Here is a 23,390-nt window from a genome sequence, read left to right as displayed (position 1 = left end):
GCTTCCTTACTGCCCCAATGTCCTCCAGTTGCACCGATTGCGATATACTAGCCGTTCCCTCCCATTGTTCTTCTTGCATTTCTTCTTACTTACATCGCTTTCAGTGTAGATCACGAAGACGGAAAAGGTCTTCAAAATCGCAGTGGATGTGTCGAGTGACCTGCTCTGTTCGAGCGTGGAGGTTTGGTTTGGAAGTCACGGTTCTAGAAGCACTCGTCGTTCCTATCGTGAGTACATGCCATCGTAACACCGCTGGTTACACAAAGCGTATGTGGGCATCTTCAATAATGTCTTTATACACCAATTTTATTTTTTTGTCCACGCATCTGATCCAACATCTGTCACTTCACCGCCTTCCCCCCACTTTCCAAGAATCTTGAAATAAAGGATCTGCCTGACTCATACATTATTCCCTCCAGGAAAGGTCGGCGATGCTGAACATCTACGCTGAACATCCTAATATGAGGAACCCTTCATTTCCTCTGCTGGTCACCGACAGTATGATATGTGTCCACTCAAACTCAAAGAGAAAATGCTCCTATGATCTGATGTATTTCTTGACCCCTTTCTCTCCCTTCCTTCTTATGATGGTAACCGGGTAAGTGTATTGATACAAAGCTTTAACGATATCGCAATATGTTGTTGAACTTGAAACTCCAAGCTCCAAGGAATACCTTAGGCGAGGTCGAGTGCCTACTTTATTCCTTTGGCGATGGATAGTCAGTTCGAGAGACCTTAAAACTGTTGATCACGATGATAACCGATAGCCCTCCAAATGCCTCGTTGTGATTCAGTGTTCTAGTCTCCTACTGATGTCGATGACCCTTTCACAATGACAGGTACAAAGCTGACGCCCGCAAAGTCGCGCAACCCTACTAGTTGCACACCAGGGATTTCGGATGCAAGTCGCATAGATGCAGAAATGAAACAGAAATATACTTTTGTGATATGACAAGGAAAAATTTCCAGCATTGACAAAGTTCTCACGCTGTGGCTTGGACAATAGCAGAAGCGACTGGACGGTTCCGAGGAGGAACACGCAAGCCTTTGGCTTTCATACGTCTCCGCTTGGCCTCTGCGTGTCGAACAGGGATGTAATAGTTTATGAGCGATACAGAAAATGGAATTTTCAACAACCAAAGGCGCACCTTCGAGATAAGGCCTGTCCTCTTCAACATCGAAGTGAACATCCTTGCCTTGCACATCGACATCCATCTTGACTTCTCTCGTACTCTTCACATCTTCGCCGTCCTTCTTCCCCTTCACTTTCCTCTCCACCTTGAACTTAGCAACAAAAAAGCCATCCATGTTGTGTACGTGCGGGTAAAACCGCCTTGTCAGCTTGATGCTCTCGTCGAATTGTTTGCCCCGGTATCGGGTATATCCCTCGCGACCAAACTCGAGACCAGTGTCAACTAGATGAACATTGGGGCGTTTGCGGAGAGCGTATTCGACAACGGCTTCGTTCTCGTCCACAGTCACGGAACACGTGGAGTAGACGAGATAACCGCCTGTTTTGGATACAGGATTGATGCTGTCGATTGCACAAAGAATTAGTTGTTTTTGGAGGTGGGAAAGAAGTGTGAAATCGCGTTCGGACTGTCGAGGAGTGCAAGCATTTGTCAGAAGCGATGAAATGCTATGATCGATAAGATAAATGGTTCCATGCATACCTTGTTGACTTTGACACTGGAGTCCTTGCTGATGACGCCGGTCCCGCTGCAAGGGGCATCGAGAAGGACACGATCAAATCCCCCCATTACCTTTGGGAATTCTCTCCCATCATACGAACACACTACGACGTTCTTAGCCCCCAGACGGTGCACGTTCGCAGTCAGACTCTTTGTCCGCGCCTTGTTGGCGTCATTAGCGAATACGACGCCGGTGTTCTGCAGAAGAGCAGCGATGTGGGTAGTTTTGCCTCCGGGCGCAGAGGCCATGTCAAGCACGCGCTCATGCGGTTGAGGCGAAAGCGCGATCACAGGTAGAAAAGAGGACGCCGCTTGAAGCATATAATGACCCGCAAGATATTCTGGTGTTGCACCTGTACAAATCGAGGCGGTCTGAAATCATCGTGAAGACAACGATGAAGGAAGGCCAACCTATTGGCACATTGCTCTCAAAAACTTGCAAGCCAACATTCGTCCATTTGCCTATGGGTTCGAGGTTCACTCCTCGGTTGACGAGTGCCTGCGCTAGGTCTCTTCGTCTCGTGCGAAGAGTGTTCGTGCGGATGGTCACAGGACGAGGCACCTCGTTTGCCTCAAAGAACTCGATTGCCTATAAGTCCACCTTAATCAAATGCAAAAATATTCAATCGAACAAGATCATACCTCGGCGACTGGGAACAACTGAAACAATTTTTCTGCCAAGAAATCGTTGTACCCGTAGTAGCTCCCAATATCCGACAAAAGTTGGTCGATATACTCAGAGCGAGATCTGCAATGCCCACATAGGATTTCAGTGTCGATGAACCTCCAAGCGAGTTCAAAGCAGCACCACTTACCGTCCTGTCTTCTCTCCAAGTTTCTTCCATTTGCCCAATATCCTGACGCACTCTCGCATGCGTCTCTGTACAACATGAACATCAGGCCCGCCTAACCTTTTCTCCTCCTCCCTTTCCGCGGCTGTGGGCAAAACAAATGCGCCATTTTCTTCACCCCCCGCTTCGCTTGCACCATCTTCATCATTTTCGTCTAACTCGTCATCATCTTCGGCGCCGATCTGCTCTGCAAGCTGCAACTCCTCTGCATCAAGCTGGGCCTCTTTCGCGGCTCGGACATCCAGTGCTCGTGAACGAGCTTCCATATTTGAAAGAGTCACAGGGCCCTCGTCCTCATCTTCTTCAGAGGACGAGTCTGAAGAAGACCCATCAGGTATTATTTTAGTCGGCTTGTTGGCTTGTTTTGATTTTTTCGACTTGAGCTTCTGCTGGACAACCTGATCATCTGAAGAATCGGAGCCTAAGTCTAATTCTTGGGTCTGGCCATCAAGGAAATTATCGCTGATATGTCACTGTTAGCCCAGAGGCATCTCGAGATGAAAAGGCATACTAACTCCGCCAGATTAAGGTCGTCCTCATCAAGCCCCTCAAGTCCATCGTCGTTCTCACTGGATAGCGATCTGGGGTGTGATGAGCCTTAGAGATAGAGATCCAAGATATACCAAACGCACTTAGTTTCGGCTTTGAACCCATCGACATCCTCCCAACCCTCACTACTCCCCCCCTCCCTCACGTCCTCCCAAAGATCAGCGTCGTTCACCTTCGCTCTAGGTTTATTCGCATGAGACTTCGGCTTCGCCACTGGGGCTTGTCCTATTAACGGCCTTTTACCCGATTCTTCCTTGGCCTTTTTCGCCGGTCGCTTGCTCTCATCCACCTCAGGCCCTGACTTGCGCTTTACAGACTTCTTCTGGAAAGGCCGTACGTTTCCATGAGGAGCTATAGGTTCGGGGTCACCTTGCTTGTTCTGCGCACGTCTTCCCATGATGAGTGTAGGGAGAATGAAATATCAGAGGGAAAAGGTAATTTTGGTAACTCTGTTTATGGAACCCTAACCCGGACATTATATGGACCCCCTTGGTTCGATTCTCTTCAAGACTCAACAATAGCCTCATGATCATACACTGCCCACATTTAACCCAGCCTAATCCCGAGGGCCAAACCTGCCAGAAATGAGGCCCGTTGCTGGAAGTCCGCAGTCAAAAAATCGACTAGCCATCTCCACAGCGAGAGAACGGTTGGTGGTCGCTTCCCTCCGCTCCCCTCCGCTCTATAAAGCAAGTTCTCAAACCTAGTGGACATGCGTCCCCAATCGACCTTGATGACAGACAGAGAGCCGAGGTACTTTTGACCATCGGACATCGGGTCATGGTCAGATCAAGCTCCTAAAAATCCGCTTCTTGGAAACGCAACACCCACCTGGAGTAGGACAAAGACACCTCCAAACGCGAACGCAAGGGCCTTTGCTCCCTTCTTGACGAAAACCCCAGCGCAAATACCGCATACCGTACCGAAAGAGAGTCCGTAAATATCAATTGACGACGGGGGATGGTCCGGAAGGGGTGGTAGATCGGAAAATTGTTGAGAGCCTTTCGAAGGTACTTTCGGAGAAGACGTGCTCTGACCCGATGCTGTTTGCACACTCTCGCTGAGACTTTCGACACTTTGAATAAAACTCATACTGACTTACGTTCACATTGAATAGGCTTCCAGTTTACGAACAGAGACACACCAAGCCCAACACCAGCCACCCCTGCTGCTTTGAAAGCCAGGAGCAATCTCTGTTCATGAGGCTTGGTGCCTGCCGGCCGTGAATACTGGCAGGGTGAGCATAGCAGGTGGTGTGGGCTGCCGAAACGCAAGCGCGGCTTCAATGGGAAGCGTGCCATTGCTACTTGGCGCGGAAACATGGAAAGAAAAGACGACGCCATCGGAATAGTGGACACAGTGAGCGCTTTAGCGTTGGTCGATCGACTTAACTGTTGTCGCTGTCAAGCTCGGCAGAAGGAAATAATGACGTCATCATTCGACGTAGTGATCTGATCCCATCCTCCTCATCCACAGTAAAAAGGGTATACATCCAAAAACTTCTCAAAACCGTAACAACTGTAACATACACACGTGATCCAGTACAAAGCCCAACTGGGCGCCACATTCAGTGCCGCCGAATGTCGTTCTCCAAGTCATGAATCATACAAGCATCCGCTTAACAAGCGTCAAGGTATTTGGTCAACGCCGTCTTCTCCGCACTATCGATACTGAGGCCGTAGTAGTGCTTCACCGTGATCCAAGCGCGCACATATGTGCATTGGTAGCTCACCAAGGGAGGTACCCACTCGGCAACGTCTTTGTCACCTATGTATGCACGCATCAGATGAGCCCCTTTATGAATAAAGACGACACTTTACTTTTAGCTTCGTTCAAGTTATCAGTGACGGCAACGAGCTGAGGGCGTGTCAAGTCGTTCGCGAAAGACTCGCGTTGAGCAGCAGTCCAAGACCTGGCACCCGACATCCACGCCTATGTCTCCAAGGTGAGTCTATCACCTCGTGTCAAGATTATTTTGGAAGTCACCTCTTTCAGCGGCACAAGATGATCCTGGACGATAATGAAGTTAAGTTGTATTGAATGATCGTCATGAACTCCATCCACGCACGATATCGAGGTCGCTTGCAAGTGTCGTGCTGACGCCATCGTATGGCGAGACCCAGTTGCCAGATGTAGCCGCGCAGGCGCTATTTGTAACGACGTCTGTCCCATCCCTCTTCAAGACAGCTTAGAGGATAATTCAAATTTAGTCGTCGAGAATACGCCTAGATTGATCAAACTCACTTTCTCTTGTGTCACACGTCCCGGATACTGTTGAAATCAGGTCAGTCCTATGAGGCACCACTAATTTAGCTGACCACTTACTGGTGTCCCAGGTCTTGAACTCGCTTCGAGCATACGCGGGCGAGTTTGATTCCGCCTCTACGGTCACTGTTATATCGTCAACGACAGGTGACAGTGCTGATGCCGACCATACTCACACTCTCCCAGGTAAGTCTTCGCTACGGAGACAGAGACGGGTGCTGGAAGAGCTCTTTTCACGACTGGCATCGGAGCAGCCAGAACAGACGAGACCAGGGCGGCCACAAAGAGATATGAAGTCGAGCGGACCATAGTAACTGTCTTTAGGATGGGACGAGTGGAATGGTAGGCTCGCTGTACCAAGTACTGCCTTAACTGCCTCTGGTTTTATGCTCGCGTCGGTATCTTCAAGGCAACCAGATGTTCAGGTTGTTCTCCGTGAACGCATGCCCCTCTATGCACATGTGTCCTGTCCTTTCGGCCGATCCTTCTCAATGTCCGCATGCTTTCTCCTTATCTTCGTTTCTACGGCACCGAATCATCTCGGCCGTTTAAGTAGTATCAGTCACTTGCGGAGAGAATCAATTGCTGTTTTGGAAGAGGTCACTCCTGGTCAACTTCAGGTTGGAACCATGTGCTCGCCGGGCGTCATATCTCCAAGGTGGCGATAAGTTTCGATCTTGACGCAGTCCTGGGTAGGAACGTGACACGATTGCCATCTGGACGAAGCTCTTTAGGCGACTAACAGAGAACGTGTCTGACAACTCGATCATTCACGCATGATTCTGAAATCTTGAACGTGCAAGTGGAGTGTTCGTATCTAAACAAACGGACCAAATAAATTACTTCCAATAGACGACAGCATACACCTAGATTAAATACTGTCCATGAGTACCACTCTGTACCATTTCGAAACACTTGGTACAGGACTGTGAAGGTAACGAAAATAGAAAGCCTGCACAATGAAGGAGAGCTTAAGATATTGTAGGATATTGTGCTACGCATGGTTACGAACATCGACGGAGATAGAACTAATCCTGCGATTTTGAAACTCACTGCGCTGCCCGATTAGCAGCATCCATGACGAGCATTCTCCACTGTGACGGATCAACGATCTTGTCTTCGGTCCCGTTCCGTTGACCCAACGCAGGCATGTGCACAACGTGCCGTGCAGCCCCATACCGTGGCGATTCCTGCATGTTTCCATTTGGCACCGACGCATAGCGGCGGATGTTCATAGCCGCCTCGGAAGAAACACTCCCACCATTCATCCCGTTTGATAGGACATCACGACCATACGGTGAGAATGATTCTGGTGCCTCGAAATGCAGGACGGTACTGAACGGACGATGGTTTCGGAGATAACTGGTATTTGAATTCCTGGCTATAGGCGGCGGGCGCAGAGGTGGACAATATGCTCCTGTACCGCCTAGATTGAAGTGAAAACTCGCAGCGTCAGAGCGAATTGATCGCCCACTTGGAGTCGAAGTATGCTCGCGGGGCGGCACAATTCGAGGGGTGTGCGAGGCGGCCAAGTATCTACTCGATTGAGTCACCGGTGGGCCTCGGATTACATATGGGTTGGGGAGATTGAAGGGGATAAGATGGGAGTGCGAATACTGGTGATAAACTGGCACAGAGGAGGATCTGATGGGCCAAATGGGGTCGTACTTCGTGAATGCCATGGAGGGAGCCATGAGGGTCGGTGAGTATGGCGATGGCGATGGTCCCGAAGTCGATAACGTATCTACAGGCGTTTCATGAAACACAGGGAAGGGTTTCAGAGGTTCCATGCTCTCGGCGGGAAATACCTTATGACCTGATTCTGCATGGAGAGTAGAAGCAGAGCGAACGGAAGAATCAGATGATACAGTTGTCACGGTATGAGCTGAGTCAGGTGTACCAGACCGAGAGATAGCGTCTTTGAAAGTGTCGGGGAACAAAAAAGAGTAAGACAGGTCCCCTGAGGGTTGATAGGCAGAGGAGATGCGACGGGAATAGGAACCCTGGTCAATAGATGAAAGAGTGTCTCCGTTGACAACATAGAGTGCGCGAGGCTCTGGAAGTATTGTTGCCACAGATTTTCTTCTACTGTCTTCTGCGGTTGAAGCGTCCAAAAGCAGAGTTTGGGAATTCACAGTTAGTTGAGAATTCCTTGTGAGATCAAAAACATCATCGAATTTGCTGAACTGCGGCGTATTTGGCGGTAGATTCGTGATTGATTTGCCTGACAGTGATGCAATTGGTCTAGGCAGACATGCCATGATGCACAAGGATGCGGTGTATCCTAACACTGCGTCGTTGATGAACCTCTGATCTGATTGAAGTGAGGCGTGGATCGTACCCAGTACGGCGATAACCCAACAGCCCACCCAAATCACATAATTGAATCTTCTGCACACGGCTTCAGGGCCTTCGAACAGGGGTTGAATCATCAATACGCAAAAATAGAACATCAAGATACTCACCAAGATTGACGCAGGGAAGCTGGGGTCTAAAAAACGTGAAGAGGATTGCACTGCCTTGAAGCAAAAACACTTTGTCAATCGATGTATGTTCGATTGTGTAATGGCGTGCCTTACCCGAGTGGAGGACAAGAAGGAGGCCAGCGCGGGCGAAATCTAACCACAGGCGGAAGTAGACAATGATCCTAGAGCAGAATAAAACAATCGCTCAACACTTCAAAGTGCATTCTTACATGAGATAGAGTAAGAGGGACGTAAATCCATGAATCGCAGCCAGGCTCAGCATGACGGCCCCTAGGTGTTGAGATCAACGGGAAGTCGAACACCAACTCCATGTGAGACAGCACCAACGTTGGGGGAGATCAAATTGACTCCATTCCCGCACCAGCAGAACAACAAACATGGCACACCAGGCAAGACATAGGAACACAAGCACAGCTATAACATGAGGTAAAGAACTTAGAAATATTAGAGTGGAACGGGGAGCTCACCGAAGACAACGATTCTTGCCCTACGAAAGGTAGCCCAAGTGTCCATGGTGTCTCAAAAAAATAAGAAAAAGAGCGAAAAGGGACGAAAGATAGATTAAAGAACGAATGGGAACCCGCACGACCAGGATTCCCAAAGTACTTGTACTTGAGGAAAGACCAGATCGAAAGGTGTACTGACCCAGTCAGTACCAAGGAATGAAGGGGGCGTTCCAGAGGCTGTATACTAGACAGGAGTCAGCCCTTTTGAGGCACCACTCATCGGGAGCTTCGGTGAGCGGTGAACGGGTTGACAGCATAGACAGGGAGTGGCAGTTGCGACCTTGAGGACAAAGAGATCATTATGGGCGCCCTCGTTGTCAGACTGAGGTCGAACGTGCACAGCCGTAACGACATCCAGCAAAAACAAGTATCATTGAACTTATGTAGGATGGGAGCGCTGGAGAATATGGATATCCGGAGACCACGTCGGAGGTGAGAATCGCCTACGTTGCTGCCCTTGAGAACTACGCTGGAGCGTAGAGGATCATCATCGTTTCCCATGATCACTGGTAATCATGGTCCTCTGGCGCGCCGACGTCGCGATCTTGAAGTGAAAGGCTCACGTCAGAGCAGGCTTCCACTTTGGTATAATGTACCATATCTAGGACCACGGAAAGGCGACTGCATCTCAATATTTGAAACCTTTACCCACTGTCCTTGGGAAGAGCGGCTGGATGATGACTATATGAAAGTTATAGAACGAATACTGGAGTCAAAATCTAAGCTTTGGAATTTGTGCACGCTCCCGTATTTCTCTCGAGAACTGCAGAAAAATGGCATTTTTCATCAAGTTCTCCCGGGTCCGGACTCACCAATTTCGAGGATCTCAACCTAAGTCAACTCTTTGAGTACTCTTTGGAGCTTTATCAGTAACGATGTGCTACGTAGCGATAAAAGCCGCTTTGTGGCCTCAGGCTGCTATCGAAATCTGACATCATCATCATCATCATCATCATCATCATCATCATATGCGCGAAATTTGACTGATATTTGTCGTAAATCACAGCACGACCAAATAATCCCATTTGGAAATCGATCCGCAATATACAATCTTATACAGTTTTTTGACATTCCAATCTGCCTCACGCGTTTGCTCAACATGAGTGAAAAACCTACAAAGCAAAAGTTATGGGGAGGAAGATTCACAGGAAAGACTGATCCATTGTAAGCACACATATCATCGTCTCATTCTGCTCTGACTGATGTTCGTGCATGTGGGTGATACTAGAATGCATGCGTTCAATCAGTCATTAAAGTATGATCAGCGAATGCATGCTGCCGATATTCGTGGATCGATCGCGTATGCCAAGTCGCTCACCAAAGTCGGTATACTGACACAAGATGAAGAAACAAAAATCACGGAGGGGTTAGCAGTTGTTGGGCAAGAGTGGGCTAGTGGAACGGTAGGCCTACTTCGATGTTCATCTGTTTGCTGATATCTCATCGCGTATGTATAATAGTTTCAACCTGCTCCAGATGATGAAGACATCCATACAGCTAACGAACGACGCCTGAGTGAACTCATTGGCCCCTTGGGCGGAAAGCTACATACGGGCCGGTCGCGAAACGATCAAGTCGCAACGGATATGCGTATTTGGCTTCTGGACGAGGTGAAGGAAATTGAAGCTGGTCTCTGTGCGCTCATTCGTGTGATGGTTGAACGTGCCGATAGAGAAGTCGATTATCTCATGCCTGGATATACGCATCTTCAGGTAAGTTTGGAACACTGATTTTTGAGCCCAGTTCAAGTTGTAACTCTGTTTTAGCGCGGCCAACCCATTCGATGGTCCCACCTCCTTCTCTCCCATGCATTCTCGTTTCGCTCGGACCTTGAACGTCTCCGCCAGCTGATACCGCGCATCTCTGTACTTCCGCTGGGGTCTGGCGCTCTCGCGGGCAACCCTTTCTGTGTCGATCGCGATTTTCTCGCGGCTGAACTAGGATTCCAGTCCGTAGCAGAAAACAGCCTCTGGGGCGTCGGGGACCGGGACTTCATCATCGAATTTATGATGTGGGCAAGCTTGACCACAACTCATCTCAGTCGGATGTCAGAGGACTTCATCATCTACTCTACGGCTGAGTTTGGATTCATCACGTTGAGCGATGCTTATAGGTTTGGTCTATCCGAGTGCTAGAGAACGATAAGAGGTTGACGTCGAGCTCCCTCAGCACAGGGTCGAGTATGATGCCCCAAAAGAAAAACCCCGATTCCTTGGAACTCCTGCGAGGTAAATCTGGTCGTGTTTTTGGCAACGTACGTCAAGATTTTTTCACTCTCAAACTGATTGTTGACCTTGCCAATCAGGCTGCCGGATTCATGATGACCTACAAGGGTCTTCCTTCGACATACAACAAGGATCTGCAGGAAGATAAAGAACCCCTCTTCGACACGGTCAGCACGGTTGCTGCATGTTTCCGGATAGCAGAGGGCGTCATCGCAACCCTTGACGTGAGAATGACCAGTATGACTTGAACGCACTGAGTCATAAGTTGTCTTCAGGTACATCCTCAAAGAATGCGGCAAGCGTTGACAATGGACGTCCTCGCCACTGACCTGGCTGATTATCTTGTGCGCAAAGGAGTACGCGTCTATGAATATCATGTGTGGAGTACATGGCTGATAGCGCTTGTAGATTCCTTTCCGGGAGACGCATCATATATCAGGGCGAGCTGTCGCGCTGGCTGAGTCGAGAAAGTGTCAGCTCAATGAGCTTACCTTGGGCGATTTTAAGAGTCTGTCTGACAAGTTCAGCGATGATGTCCACCAGATATTTGATTTTGAAGCCAGCGTGGAAAGGAGGCAGGCGATAGGAGGGCCAAGCAGGATCATGATCAAACGTCAGGTGTCTGTCTTACTCGCAGCTCTAGGATCATAGATTTTGACAGCTGTATCTGTGATATTTCGTTAAGTTCGGAATGGATGTTCCATCTTTGAGCGGTGGGCGCTTGAATAGCGCATGTCGCAACAAATGACCACCACGATCTACTACAAGTAGATCCCTTCATGGCTCCAACAGAGCTAGGTCGATTCACGACGGAGGCCAACGAGGATAATAGCGTTATATTTACATATTTCCGACGTTTAGTATTTTGAAAAATATTAAAATATCTTATGGAGACTCCTGGGCCAACCAGAAATTAGCCCACGCCACAGCACTGCTCATCCACAGCCCCCACAATTAGCGCCGGCAGCTCATCCACCCCTCCCAGACCTTGATCACTCTCGTTGGACAGCAATACCACTACCTCTCCTGTTTGCAGCATTGACTGTTGCCTTACTAGCTGATCTATTCTCTGACAGTCGTATCCCTTACTTTCTACATCCACTGAGCGCCGTATCATGGCTAGAGACAGACTTGCAGCAATGAGGGTAAGCATCGTGCTTCTTCACTAGCTTCCTTCCAGTAAAGTCCTGATAAGTTAACTTGTGCCAGGCGCAACAAGGCGGAGGGGGTTATACGAGCAAGTATGTTTCGCTTCATTGTTGCTTGCCACACGGACTTCAAGGTTTCGCTGGAAGCTGACGCTCTCACATAGCAACTCGTACCCAACACAGCACTCTGGCGGTGGCGGAGGGGTAGGATATAACAACCGTCGACCAAATCCCTACGCGCAACAAGACGACAGTTCAGGCTACGAAATGTCGGATGTGAAGGACAGTACAACGAATTTGACTGCGGGAACCGGGGATGCTATGTCTGCATTCTATGACGAGGTGCGCTCCACTTTTGCTTAGACTTATTTTAGAGGTTGCTAAAAAAGCATGTGTCCTCTGTAGATTGCTTCGATTCAAGATAGCATCAAGGCGCTCAATGACAGTGTCTCGCGGATATCAGACCTGCATTCGCGTTCACTCAACAATATGGATGACAATGCTGCGCAACGGAACGCGCAGCAGCTTGACGAGCTGGTCGCGGACACGAGCTCACTGAGCAGCATGCTCAAGAGGAGAATCAAAGCACTCGAACGCCAGGGTGGGTCTGGGCGTGATGCCCAAATCAGGAAGCAACAGGTCGGTCTATTGTATTGGTGTTGAGCTCATGAGTGTGGATTAACCTCGCTTCCTGGCAGACCGGGCTAGTCAAGTCAAAGTTTATGGAGGCGATCCAGAGCTATCAACAGGTAGAGCAACAATTCCGGCAAAAACACAAGCAGAGAATGGAGCGCCAGTACAAAATAGGTTCGCGCCCATCCATATCGCTTAGCTGACTTAGCTGATGGCGCTTCGACTTTGTTCGTGGTTACAGTGAAACCGGATGCTACACCGGAGGAGGTCAAGGCTGTCATTGAGGATGACCAGGGCGGCCAAATATTCTCTCAAGCCGTAATTATCCGGATTTACTAGACGGATAGATATTTAACTGATAGTCGTGAAGCTTATGAACTCGCGTTTGGGCGAGTCTCGTGCAGCTTATCGCGAAGTTCAAGAACGACATGCCGATATCAAGCGTATTGAGAAAACCCTCGCAGAGCTTGCACAGTTGTTCAACGACGTGAGTTACCAGACATAGATGGATGCCTTGGAACTTATGCCGTTGAAATGTAGATGAGCATTCTCGTGGAGCAGCAGGACGAGACAATCAATGTTATCGAGGCGCAGGCAGCAACGGTCGAAAAGGACGTCGAAGCTGGGTGAGCCTCTCACATTTTCTTCGTTACGCAATCTTTCTCAATGCGCCGCATACGCAGTCTCGGCTACACGGAGAAGGCCGTGGATTCTGCTCGTGCAGCACGCAAGAAGCGATGGATCTGTTTCTTCATCATCCTCATCATCCTCATCATCATCGCTATCGTCGTTGCCGTTGTGGTCGTCCAGAACATCAACAAGAATAAGAACAAGTAGAGCATGGGTTCACTTGCTTATCCTTGTTTGTTCTTCGACCCTTCCCGCACGACTTCGCTGAATAGTAGTGACGGACGGTATATGGATTCTCTTGCATCTCTCGCTCTTCTGTTCTCTTGGACGTTGTATTTATTGTCCATGATCACGTTCCCTCACTCATACACTCGTTCTTTTGACGTCTTGCGCTTGTCGTATGCCCTGAATTGTGTATCGCACAAGCCTCCAGTTATGAGGACCATTTTCCATACCACTTTTTGTCTTTCTCCTATCCTTAATCCATTGGCTCATGTCTCCCGCCAGGGTGAATCGGCTTAATACCCTTTGTCATTCAACAGATGGCTTCTAGCCGGAATACGCTGTGCTTATAAGCAATATGTCACCCGATAAAGTGGATCGTATTCAAATGCAATAGTGAAGACGCATCCAACGAGAAGTCGAGAACACAGAGGGTACCGGCGACGATCGCCTTCCGACTGGAGAAGTGGATCGAACTGCGAAAATGGAAGGGAACGAAAGCATTTCCTGCCCAACTACCAACATGGACTCGAACACAGAGGGGGTTCTTTGACGTCCATGGCGAAGCCACTTCGGAGGGGTCACAAATCAGGAGACACCTGCGCATACAAAGTGCAGAGCTCCAGGCGCCCAAGAATCGCAAAGGCCAAATCGTGGTTCTTCGCGTAAAAGAGCGTGAGCATGAACAGTCCAGCTGCTTGGATTGGCCAATCTCGGAAGATTTCCTAGCTATGTGACTATAGCGCATTGCCTTGTTGGCCCGCACGCCCTTCCCAAGCTGGAATTTGGGAGGTTCGGAAACTTCGGGTGGTGGGGAAGATGAAAGAAAATTTCCGATCGAACTCTGCATGTTAATCTGCGAGATACTGCATGCGGCGACGATATGTAAACGTGGAATGTGTCTAATCCTGTCCCGCATCAGATAGCCTGCGAGGCGAAGTGCGGAGGCACATCAGATAGATGGATATCAGACTGCCGCAGGCAGCCACTAGGCAGCCATGCATCCACGGAGACATGCACTAGCCTGAACCTTGACGGCACTGAGTCCGAACGAAGGCAACGTGTTAAAAGAACAAGAGAATCAGACTTGCCGTTATGGATGTGGGGATGGAAACGCGAAATACAATTGAACACAGCGCCGGAACAATCGTAAAACAAAGGCTGCGGATGCTGAGCGCTGAGGCGATAGCCCAGCAAGGAGCTGAGCGACGACAATTTTTTTTCGAGGTGCTCGGAGCTGGCAAAAAATGGATCGAGGCGACTCCGGCGACGGATGCCGAGCTCGGATATGGTGCACGGAGAGGGTTGGAACGAAGGACATGCCTCTATAGAAGAGCATCACGTGCAGGGCTGTGATAGTCCGCAATCTCAGATTCGAGTGCTGACGCGTCCCCGCTGCACCTGTATATAACCTGCCCTTCTCCCTGTCCCTCCTCTTACCCAGCCCTACTCCCGCGTCCGACTGCCCGTTTGGTTGTAAGTGGTTTACCTTTCCACAAGTCCTCCTGCATCGTGATTCTGAATGTCACTGTGCTTCCTACAGCTCCCTACAGCCTCTCCGCCCCTCACCTACATTTTTGCCACACGACCCTATCATGCCAGCTAAGAAGCGCTGCCAATTCCAGGGCGAGCAGGCCTGCAATCAGGCAGCTCTCCGAATCGTAGGGCAATGCCCTCATTGTCGCGTCGATTTCTGCGGGACGGTGAGATTTCTCATTCCTGCCCACCTTATCTCGCTAAATGGTCTCACCCCTTTTCCCTTCCTCCTCCCTCCCGGCGCATAGCACCGACTTCCGGAACATCACGCCTGCAATAATCTGGAAGACTGCAGACAGCAGGCTTTTAACCGCAACAAGGCAAAGCTCGAGAGCGAACGGACAGTTGCTTCGAAGATGGCGACTGCATAACGGAGCCTACAGCTGAGCCCTACCGCCCCGTTGTATTCTGGCTTCGCTTCCTCCCTTCAGTCTTTCCTTCCCATGCGGCGTCGGCTCCTCCTACATCACTCGCCGCGACATCTCCTTTTCCGTGTCGTTGCTATACTGGGCTCGTCGCTTACGCGCCTCGACTTTCTCCATACGGATTCCCATCCGGTCCACTGGGCGCACATGAACATTTACGATTATTTAAATTCACCTTACTAATTTGCGATTCCCCTCCATCCTCTTCCATCCTGTCCATTTGCATCTCCATTCCGCTGTGTAAACCGTACTTTGCCATATTATTGTACCTCTGTCCACTGTGAATCAGTATCGTCTTTACATATCTATCATCTGAATAATGCCGAACCCTCTTCCATGCAGTTGGGCGCAGGTCGATGGATCGGTTCAGACCGAATGGGCCAGAGAGTGATAAATAAACTGCTATAATACTTTGCTTATCAATGAGCTGATAGTGACTGGACTTGGTCGAGGTGGACCGAGGCGGAACTGGTTCCTGAGACGCGGGACAGCTTTCCCCGCAATTGCAGGAACTTCGGAGCTCAGTTAGACATCGGCAACAGATTCAGACCACTCACACTCCACTCACGCACACGACTGTCGTGGCATACATAAATCCGGGGAAACCTGGGTAGTTGTCTGGCCTTGATGGTGAGCGTTGCGTCGCAGAGCAGTCGCGGGAAACTCAGGTACTCGCCGTACAAACGCCGCCCAAGTAATTTACTTAACAGAGCGCCCCCGCCCGCTGCGGGGATGGGACGGACAAGGACGGAAGACGACCAGATCAGATGGGCTAAGGGGGCCCGGACCTCCGAGGCGCGGGTACATAAAGCAGGGCCTGAATATGTAACGATTCAGAAACATCGACATCGATCGTCTGGGGCATCGAAGGGCATCGACTTGACTCTTGCTAGCGCCCACCATCTCTCTCGGTGAGCCTCTTCTTCATCGCGTGTGTGGCTCGGGCTCACGATATACTGTACTTTCCCGGACGCCCGTTCTTGTGCGGGTGATAATCACGTGTTTGGGCGGTTTCAGCGGATTTCCAGTAGGCCTCCTAATTGCGGCACTTGACTCGCGCGTAGATACGACTCCAGGCGAGTATTAGCGTTGTTCATCTCAATCCACATCAGCCGTCTGCCATCGCCCCCGCCCTTCGCCATCCTCGCTCTCCGCGTCTGCACACCGATTCTAACTTATCACCTTATTATCTCGTGATTGATCTCGCGTTTGGGCGGCCATGGCGAGCAGATTGCGACAGATTTCGGAACACATCAGTTCTTCATCATCCGATAAAACAATGGCTGCAGCGGGTGCGTGCGAATCGTGACATCGTGCGGCGACAGGGCTGATGATGATCGTTGCATTGCAGAATCTTGGGACAAAGTGCCTCTCGCGCCGCCGGACAGGTAGGGGCCCCTTGATCTCCATTGGACTTTTGACTGCGAAGCGACATATCTGACACGCGTGACAGCATCTTCAAGCTGACCGCGGCATACAAAGCGGATACGTTCTCGAAGAAGGTAAATTTGGGCGTGGGCGCGTATCGTGACGATAACAGCAAGCCGTGGGTGCTCCCGGTCGTCAAGAAGGTGCGCGCACAACCTGCACTGAATCAAACGCGGTCTCACGTCCCATTGATCATTGTTCTGCAATCTGCGTGGCAGGCGTCCGAGATCCTCCTGCGCGACCCCGATCTCGACCACGAGTATCTCCCCATCACTGGCCTTCCGGAGTTCACGTCCGCCGCTGCGCGGCTCATCCTCGGGAGCGACTCGCCCGCGCTCGCGGAGGGCCGCGTCGTGAGCGTACAGACCATCTCGGGCACGGGCGCAAACCATCTCGGGGCGCTGTTTCTGAGCCGGTACTACCAGTTCGACGGGGACAAGAAAGTGTACCTGAGCGACCCGACGTGGGGCAAGTCTGATCCATTTTCGGATTCGAGGCACGCGAAACGCTGACCGGATGTGGCGGTGCGCTGTCCGCTGCGCGCGCAGTGAACCACTTTGCGATCTTCAAGAACGTCGGCGTCGAGCCGCTCACGTACCCGTACTACGACCCGCAGACGATCGGGCTCGACTACGCGGGGCTGACGCGGGCGCTGCAGAACGCGGCGCCGCGGTCGGTGTTCCTGCTGCACGCGTGCGCGCACAACCCGACGGGGGTGGACCCCACCGAGGAGCAGTGGAAGGCGCTCGCGGACGTCGTGCTCGAGAAGAAGCACTACGCGTTCTTCGACTGCGCGTACCAGGGCTTCGCGAGCGGGGACCTCGACCGCGACGCGTGGGCGGTGCGGTACTTTGCGAGCAGGGGCGTGCCGATGCTCGTGTGTCAGGTACTGTTGTCCCGCGTCCGTGCGTGGTTGCGTCATGCCGTCGGTGCTTATTTTTGGGCGGTGACGTGACAGAGCTTCGCGAAGAACGCGGGGCTGTATGGCGAGCGCGTTGGGGCGCTGCACATCATCTCGCCGACGGGGGAGACGGCTGATCGGGTGCGCAGCCAGTTGTCTGTGCTGCAGCGCAGCGAGATCAGCAACCCGCCTTCGTACGGCGCGCGCGTGGTGAGCCGCGATCGCGACTTGGTTGAATGATGTGGATCGGGCTCACTCGACTCTGCGGCGCGGCAGGTGTCGCTCATCCTGAACAACGCCGAGCTGTTCGAGGAGTGGAAGCGGGACATCCGAACGATGGCGGGGAGGATCATTGATATGCGCAAGGAGCTGTACCGGCTGCTGGCGGAGGAGCTGAAGACGCCGGGCAAGTGGGAGCACATCGTGAACCAGATCGGGATGTTTAGGTGAGTTGGTGGCGTGTTTTGAAAAAGCTTCTTTTGGCCCGCGGTTTGTGTACGTGCGGGCGAGCGAGCGAGCGGGCGAGCGTGCGAATTGATCCGCTTCGGCGGAGGGGAGCTGCGCGCGTGTGGGGAAAGCGCGTGCACGCGCTCACGGTCGTTTGTTTATCTCCGGATGGGGGAGGATCGTCGAACGAGGGGGACGGGTGCTGATCTTGGGAACAGCTTTACCGGGGTGAATCCGGAGCAGTCCAAGGCGCTGACGGAGAAGGCACACATCTACCTGACCGCGAACGGGCGCATCTCGATGGCGGGGCTGAACAGCGGAAACGTCAGGTACTTTGCGGAGTCGCTGGACAAGGCGGTGAGGGGGCAGCTGTAGGGGCGACGGTGCCAGGGCGACGTTTTTGTATGATTTAGAAAGTGGGAGGGCTCCAATGTAATTCATGGTGACGGACACGCAGGCGTGCTGATCTCCGAGGAGGATGGTGACAGCGGAGGCAGTCTGGTCACGAGCTGGACGGAGGCCGCCAAGGGGTCGTGTTCGCGGGGATGGGTGGACGGTCTGCGCTCTGGGTCTAGGCACGGATGACATCATGGCGAAGGGCGTCATGTGTCTGTTTGGAGGATCGAAAAATGATGTTGAGCCGCGCGCCGCTGTCCGACTGCTGTCCGTCTCTGCCGTCTCTCAGCCCCTGCTCCCGTGGCCTGCACACTCGCCGTAGCCTGCACACTCGCCGCTCCCTCGCACTCCGCGAGCACTCTCCCCAACCCCCCGTCCGTTGCGCACTCTCCCGTGGATCGACGCGCCCAGTCGCCGTCGCATGCATCCCGTCCGCTCTCTCCGCCGCTGTCTCTCTTGACCCCCGCGCGTGCCGTTCGAGACGCCCTCGCGAGCCTTCTTTCTTCCACCACTGCGTCATCGCGCCCTTCCCCGTCCTCGTGGCTCCCCTCCCCTCCCCCTTCTTCTCCTTCGGGCCCTGTTTCCTTTCTCTGCTCCAGTCAGTAGTACGTTTGCCCTCCTCGCCTGCTCCACCGTTTACTTTCCCGTCAGGTTTTTTCCTTTCTGATGGGCATCCTAGTGAGCATCCTCGACAAACTCATCCCCGGCCTCCTCTCTCTCTACCAGCCCCCGCCCCTCCCCCCCGACCACCCCTCACGCGACGACGACGACGACGACGACGAACGCCCTCTCGTTCCCCGCTCTGCCCTCATCGCCCCCTCATCGCCTCTTGTCCCACACCCTTCCCCTCCCCATTCTCCCGTCCTCCTCATCCCCGTCCCGTCTTATCCCCCCAGCCCCCCTTTCCTGCATCCCTCCCCCCCCCTCAAGTCTCCAAATTCGCTCGACGTTCCACCACACGACCTGCCGGCTACCGCCCTTCCCCCCAGTCTACCTCCCTCCGACTCTCTCGATCCCCTCCCCCTCCCGCATCCTAGCCCCCATCGCTCTCCCCCGCTGGATTCCAGCTCTTCCCCCTCCGGCCTCCACATCTCTATTCCTCCCCTCGACTACCAAGAACAGGCTCTCTCCCCCGATGCCATATACAGCCCTGACAGCCTCGATATGTGCTTTGACGATGAGGGGCTCAGCCCCCTCGAAAAAATATACCTATTTTCCCGCAGCCAAGCCGTCTTTCACAAGTCAGCATCCTTCCCTTTCTACTCACGGGAAACACGCCTCCTGACCCGCTTTGTGCTTTCAGGGTGTACATCGCTCATGAGCTGCCGTCAATCCTGCCTCAAGTGACGCCCCTCGAGGCTGTGGAGTATGTCCTGCCCCTACTCAACGGTCTCGCTACGGACGAAGGTACGTCATGCCGCTGCGCAATCTCATCCCTCCGCGTTTCATTCATCTCGCTTCGCTTCTTTCAACTCAGATGAAGCCGTCAAAGAGGCTCTTGCCTCGCAGCTTGTCCCGATCATCCTTTGGTTTACCTCGGTCCGTCCTTCTCCCTTGTTACCTGCCCACGCGAGCCCTGACACGCGCCGTCGCTCGTTCTCACAGAATTGTCGCCTCACGCCCGACGAATTCCCTGATCTGGCGGCCGAGCCTACCCCGCTCCCCGTGCAGTCGTTCACGCCGATCATAGGCACTCTTCTACTTGCACGCAGCGTGCCCGTAGGCGCAGCGGCACGCTTCGCCGTTGTAGATATCCTCCGACGCGTGCGGGAGGCGCCTGAACCCGGGCGACAGACGTTGTTCGGCGACGCGGAGCGCCGCCTCCTGGAGCAGGAGATTTTGCACCAGGTCGTCATCGGTATCGGGCGACTGGACATACTCGACGAGGGAGAGGGGGACGAGCCGATGGCCGATGCGGAGCAGAGTGGAGGATGGGTCGACGAGGAGCAGGCGTTCTCGATGCCTCCCGCGCCAGACTCCTCTGCATTGATTCCACCGTTGAATCTTTTCTCTCCGCCACTCCCACCTCCTTCTGACCCCCTTCCAGCCTTCCCCCCTCCTTTGGACTGGTCCTCGTCCTCTGAAGACGCGATATCCTCTCACCCGCCTCCGTCTATCGCGTCCACCTTCTCCGATACGCCACCTGCGCTCTCGCCACCGGATGAGACCTCTCAGAGTCCGTCACCCCCTTACCCGCCATCTCCAGTCCCCTCTGGCGACTCGCGCGATCGTGAGTTTTCGTTTTTCGACGCCAAGTCTCAGGACCCGCCAAAAGACTCCATGCCAGAAGGCTGGCAACCTGCGAGTCCGCACGTCATGGATATTTCTTTACCGCTCCCGACAGATTCAGTGGAGTGGGCGCCGGCCATGCTGGACTCCACGGAGTCTAGCCTTGCAGGAACAGAGGGGCTGTCTTCTGACTCGGTGGGAAGTGGAGACATGACCCTTATGGATGTGGATCCAGACCCTGGAATGGATGCGGAGGCGATTGTGGATGCCAGCGAGCAGGCCGCGATTGGCAGGTTAAGCAGTATGAGTTTGATGGCGGCTGTCTCGGCCGGAGGTACGTCATTTCATTTCATCTCATCTTCGAACCGTGCTCACTCGCCATCTTTGCAGGATACCTCGACGATGATACCTCGGCTGCATTTGTCATCGAGGTCGAACGCGTCGGTCGCGACCCAATTCCCTGGGTACGCAAGGAAACTTCATATGCATTGGGTGCACTGGCCAAGGTCGTGCCCGTAGAAATCGTTATCATATCGCTGGTATGTCATTGTCTCACATCGTCTTGGACTTCCAGAATTCTTAGGCTCTTTACGTCTTCACAGCTCCCTCTCTTCGAGTCCTTGTGCACGGACTCACATTGGCACGTCCGGCATTCGGCCCTGTTCGCGCTTCCCGCTATTCTCCCTCGTCTTCAGCCCCACCATCGGCGGACATTGGCTTTGGACACGCTCCTGCCGCTAGCCCGCGATGCGTCGCCTTCGGTGAGACTTCGCGTGCTCGAAGCACTCGGCGAGGTGATGTACACGTTTCGCGATGACCCTGGCGGCCCGCCGGATGAACTATTGCGGCTCTTCATCGGTTCGGAGGTGCGCCCGCTGAGCCCCGTCGACTGGCATGATGGGACGCCGGCGGCTTCCATCTCGGAGCCCATGTCGTCGCGACCATTGCCTTCTCAAGAACAGGACACGGACTGGTACTTTGACGGATCCGCCCGTGCACTTATATGCGCGTTCAATTACCCCGCGGTCGCGCTCACACTTGGGCGAGGGCGCTGGTCCGAGCTGCGTCCACTGTACTTGCGGCTTGGGCAGGAGCCCGGAGCCAAGGTGCGCACAACTCTCGCGGCGTCGGCCGGCGAGATGGCACGAATCTTGGGCCCCGAGAACGCGGCGAGGGACGTTGTGCCGCTGTGGCGCGCCGCAGTTTTCGCGTCGGAGGGCGAAGTCAGGATGAAGGCGGTCGAGGCGGTCGAGGCGTTGGTGAGGGTGGTGGATGAGAAGGCTCGAGAAGTTGTGGTAAGGGCTCTGGATGAGAGCTGGGTTGCGAGGGCCTTGGGCGGATGGAGAGAGAGGCAAGGTGTGGCCAAGGGCTTGGCGGTGCTCGTTGAAGTGATCGGGGACTGCGCGATTGAGGTGGTCAGGTCGTTGGTGCGGAGAGCGCTTGTGGATGAGGTTGCAGTGGTCAGGGAGGCGGGTGTGAGCGTGGTGCGTGCAGGTTTTTATTTTTTTACTTTCGCTCGGTATCCTAATTTGCTCGACGTCATCGACGACTATCAAGGTTCCCTCTATTCTTCGAGCGCTCGCAAGATATCCAGTGGAGCAGCACAAGATGGGCGCAGATATCTGTAGCCTTGCCCAGGCTCCTGTTTTCCGTCGACGAATGACGTATGTCCTGTTGGCCTTGTGCTATCCGCCTTGATGCTGATCGTGGAGCTGTCGGTGCCTGGGCCAACGCGTCATTGTAGGTTCGTGGCGTGTTTTCAGAGCATCATCACATCAGAGGGCGGCGAGACGGTACTAGCGGACGAACAGTTCTGGGAGTGTTTCGCCGCGCTAGCGGATGATCCCATCGTCGACGTGCGGATCGGCGTCGCGAGACTCGTGGGCATTCTGTACGGTGAGCACAGCGACATCGAGTCGATTCCGTCCGTCCGCTAAGCGCCCTCTTTCTGGTTGGCAGGCCGGCTTTTCAGTGACGCCCACTCGGCGCCTCCGCGATTGGAGGCACTAGCTCAACGGCTGCGCGAAGACAGTGCTCGTGAAGTGGTCTCGTACGTGCCCCTACCGGCTCCGGGTGCGCCGGTGCCTGCCGTGGTCGTACCGCTCTCTGCGAGCGTCGACGAGGAGCTCAACGCCAGCAGCTTCGCGACGTTCTCGAGGCCACCACCGGTGCTTGATGGGAGCGGGAACAGTCACGCAGACCTCGTGTCTCAGAAAACACAGGCGTAAGCGTTGCGAGCGCTTGCGACGGTGGAACGGTGGCGTCGCTTCTGTCTGCCCTGGCGTCCCTGGGAGCAGCCGGATGGGAGCTCGGCGTTTCCGCGATTGAACATACCCGTTGTGTTAGAGGGAGGGGGTTTGGAGATGCAGGATGGATGTGTGACGCTCCGTGGTTTGGCGATACCACTGACAGGCTGTCTCTCAGACCCGCGGGGACATACCCGAGCTGGGATCAGTGAGACGGTGCAGGGCTGGGCAAATTTGGGACCGCATCCCACCGCATCTGACCATGTTGATGTGTATCATGTTCTTTTGATGGCGCGGTGGGATCCGCGGTTCATTGCCGGGCTTGGTGATGGGATGGGCGCCACGGCTGTCGGAGGAGTTCTGAGATGGGGGGAGGATTTATGCGCGATTCTGATGCGCGACGTCGTGAAGCAGTACATATTCTTATTATTCGTCCTCCGTGTTTCGCCTACTTACATATCGCATCTACTAGTTTATTATTGACTTTTTGTTTGTTTTTTTGTTTTTTTATCGTCCTTATTCACTGCGTGCACCCCTGCAGACGGGGCTCGGAAACAAGTCGGGATGTCCTCAACT

The 23,390-nt window shown here is 53.1% G+C and overlaps 10 protein-coding genes across 10 annotated transcripts; 6 read left to right on the top strand and 4 right to left on the bottom strand.

Annotated features, from left to right (window-relative positions):
- Window positions 1-797: 797 nt before the first annotated feature.
- On the bottom strand, window positions 798-3,006 carry HETIRDRAFT_379871 (uncharacterized protein). Its single transcript, XM_009544297.1, has 6 exons — window positions 2,507-3,006; window positions 2,334-2,439; window positions 2,103-2,280; window positions 1,674-2,044; window positions 1,149-1,599; window positions 798-1,075 (listed from the first exon to the last, which is right to left on the bottom strand). The coding sequence occupies exons 1-6, from the start codon at window positions 2,806-2,808 to the stop codon at window positions 984-986; spliced, it is 1,500 nt and encodes a 499-aa protein (XP_009542592.1). The 5' UTR covers window positions 2,809-3,006; the 3' UTR covers window positions 798-983.
- A 631-nt stretch (window positions 3,007-3,637) lies between these two features.
- Window positions 3,638-4,183, bottom strand: HETIRDRAFT_100629 (uncharacterized protein; the record flags this gene model as incomplete). Its single annotated transcript, XM_009544296.1, has 2 exons — window positions 3,638-3,847; window positions 3,923-4,183. The coding sequence occupies 2 exons, from the start codon at window positions 4,181-4,183 to the stop codon at window positions 3,638-3,640; spliced, it is 471 nt and encodes a 156-aa protein (XP_009542591.1).
- A 526-nt stretch (window positions 4,184-4,709) lies between these two features.
- Window positions 4,710-5,602, bottom strand: HETIRDRAFT_100630 (uncharacterized protein; the record flags this gene model as incomplete). The annotated part of the gene is made up of 7 exons (XM_009544295.1): window positions 4,710-4,858; window positions 4,912-5,023; window positions 5,078-5,101; window positions 5,160-5,278; window positions 5,336-5,362; window positions 5,417-5,482; window positions 5,533-5,602. 7 exons carry the CDS (start codon window positions 5,600-5,602, stop codon window positions 4,710-4,712), a joined length of 567 nt encoding a protein of 188 aa, XP_009542590.1.
- A 520-nt stretch (window positions 5,603-6,122) lies between these two features.
- HETIRDRAFT_424897 (uncharacterized protein) lies at window positions 6,123-8,355 on the bottom strand (the record flags this gene model as incomplete). Its single annotated transcript, XM_009544294.1, has 6 exons — window positions 6,123-6,173; window positions 6,236-6,308; window positions 6,410-7,766; window positions 7,822-8,003; window positions 8,229-8,256; window positions 8,310-8,355. 6 exons carry the CDS (start codon window positions 8,353-8,355, stop codon window positions 6,123-6,125), a joined length of 1,737 nt encoding a protein of 578 aa, XP_009542589.1.
- A 1,088-nt stretch (window positions 8,356-9,443) lies between these two features.
- HETIRDRAFT_407662 (uncharacterized protein) lies at window positions 9,444-11,312 on the top strand. Its single transcript, XM_009544293.1, has 8 exons — window positions 9,444-9,512; window positions 9,577-9,751; window positions 9,809-10,060; window positions 10,115-10,461; window positions 10,518-10,602; window positions 10,654-10,797; window positions 10,849-10,929; window positions 10,982-11,312. Exons 1-8 carry the CDS (start codon window positions 9,448-9,450, stop codon window positions 11,222-11,224), a joined length of 1,392 nt encoding a protein of 463 aa, XP_009542588.1. The 5' UTR covers window positions 9,444-9,447; the 3' UTR covers window positions 11,225-11,312.
- Window positions 11,313-11,988: 676 nt separating this feature from the next.
- Window positions 11,989-13,191, top strand: HETIRDRAFT_43178 (uncharacterized protein; the record flags this gene model as incomplete). The annotated part of the gene is made up of 7 exons (XM_009543477.1): window positions 11,989-12,063; window positions 12,127-12,360; window positions 12,420-12,528; window positions 12,596-12,672; window positions 12,725-12,841; window positions 12,895-12,980; window positions 13,038-13,191. 7 exons carry the CDS (start codon window positions 11,989-11,991, stop codon window positions 13,189-13,191), a joined length of 852 nt encoding a protein of 283 aa, XP_009541772.1.
- A 1,464-nt stretch (window positions 13,192-14,655) lies between these two features.
- On the top strand, window positions 14,656-15,499 carry HETIRDRAFT_470918 (uncharacterized protein). The gene is made up of 3 exons (XM_009544292.1): window positions 14,656-14,682; window positions 14,750-14,909; window positions 14,991-15,499. Exons 2-3 carry the CDS (start codon window positions 14,802-14,804, stop codon window positions 15,111-15,113), a joined length of 231 nt encoding a protein of 76 aa, XP_009542587.1. The 5' UTR covers window positions 14,656-14,682; window positions 14,750-14,801; the 3' UTR covers window positions 15,114-15,499.
- Window positions 15,500-16,446: 947 nt separating this feature from the next.
- On the top strand, window positions 16,447-18,318 carry HETIRDRAFT_414741 (uncharacterized protein; the record flags this gene model as incomplete). The annotated part of the gene is made up of 8 exons (XM_009544291.1): window positions 16,447-16,459; window positions 16,519-16,555; window positions 16,621-16,738; window positions 16,814-17,063; window positions 17,144-17,481; window positions 17,554-17,706; window positions 17,773-17,942; window positions 18,162-18,318. 8 exons carry the CDS (start codon window positions 16,447-16,449, stop codon window positions 18,316-18,318), a joined length of 1,236 nt encoding a protein of 411 aa, XP_009542586.1.
- Window positions 18,319-19,503: 1,185 nt separating this feature from the next.
- HETIRDRAFT_432387 (uncharacterized protein) lies at window positions 19,504-23,367 on the top strand (the record flags this gene model as incomplete). Its single annotated transcript, XM_009544289.1, has 8 exons — window positions 19,504-19,580; window positions 19,643-19,746; window positions 19,817-20,902; window positions 20,959-21,107; window positions 21,171-22,052; window positions 22,126-22,232; window positions 22,313-22,464; window positions 22,528-23,367. 8 exons carry the CDS (start codon window positions 19,504-19,506, stop codon window positions 22,794-22,796), a joined length of 2,826 nt encoding a protein of 941 aa, XP_009542584.1. The 3' UTR covers window positions 22,797-23,367.
- Window positions 22,932-23,297, top strand: HETIRDRAFT_310850 (uncharacterized protein; the record flags this gene model as incomplete). Its single annotated transcript, XM_009544290.1, has 1 exon — window positions 22,932-23,297. The coding sequence occupies one exon, from the start codon at window positions 22,932-22,934 to the stop codon at window positions 23,295-23,297; it is 366 nt and encodes a 121-aa protein (XP_009542585.1).
- Window positions 23,368-23,390: the final 23 nt, after the last annotated feature.

The sequence above is a fragment of the Heterobasidion irregulare genome (genome assembly GCF_000320585.1).
Source record: "Heterobasidion irregulare TC 32-1 unplaced genomic scaffold scaffold_02, whole genome shotgun sequence".
Lineage (NCBI taxonomy): Eukaryota > Fungi > Basidiomycota > Agaricomycetes > Russulales > Bondarzewiaceae > Heterobasidion > Heterobasidion irregulare.
The sequence above is the reverse complement of the archived record's forward strand: the minus strand, read 5'-3'. Positions and strand labels throughout refer to the sequence as shown.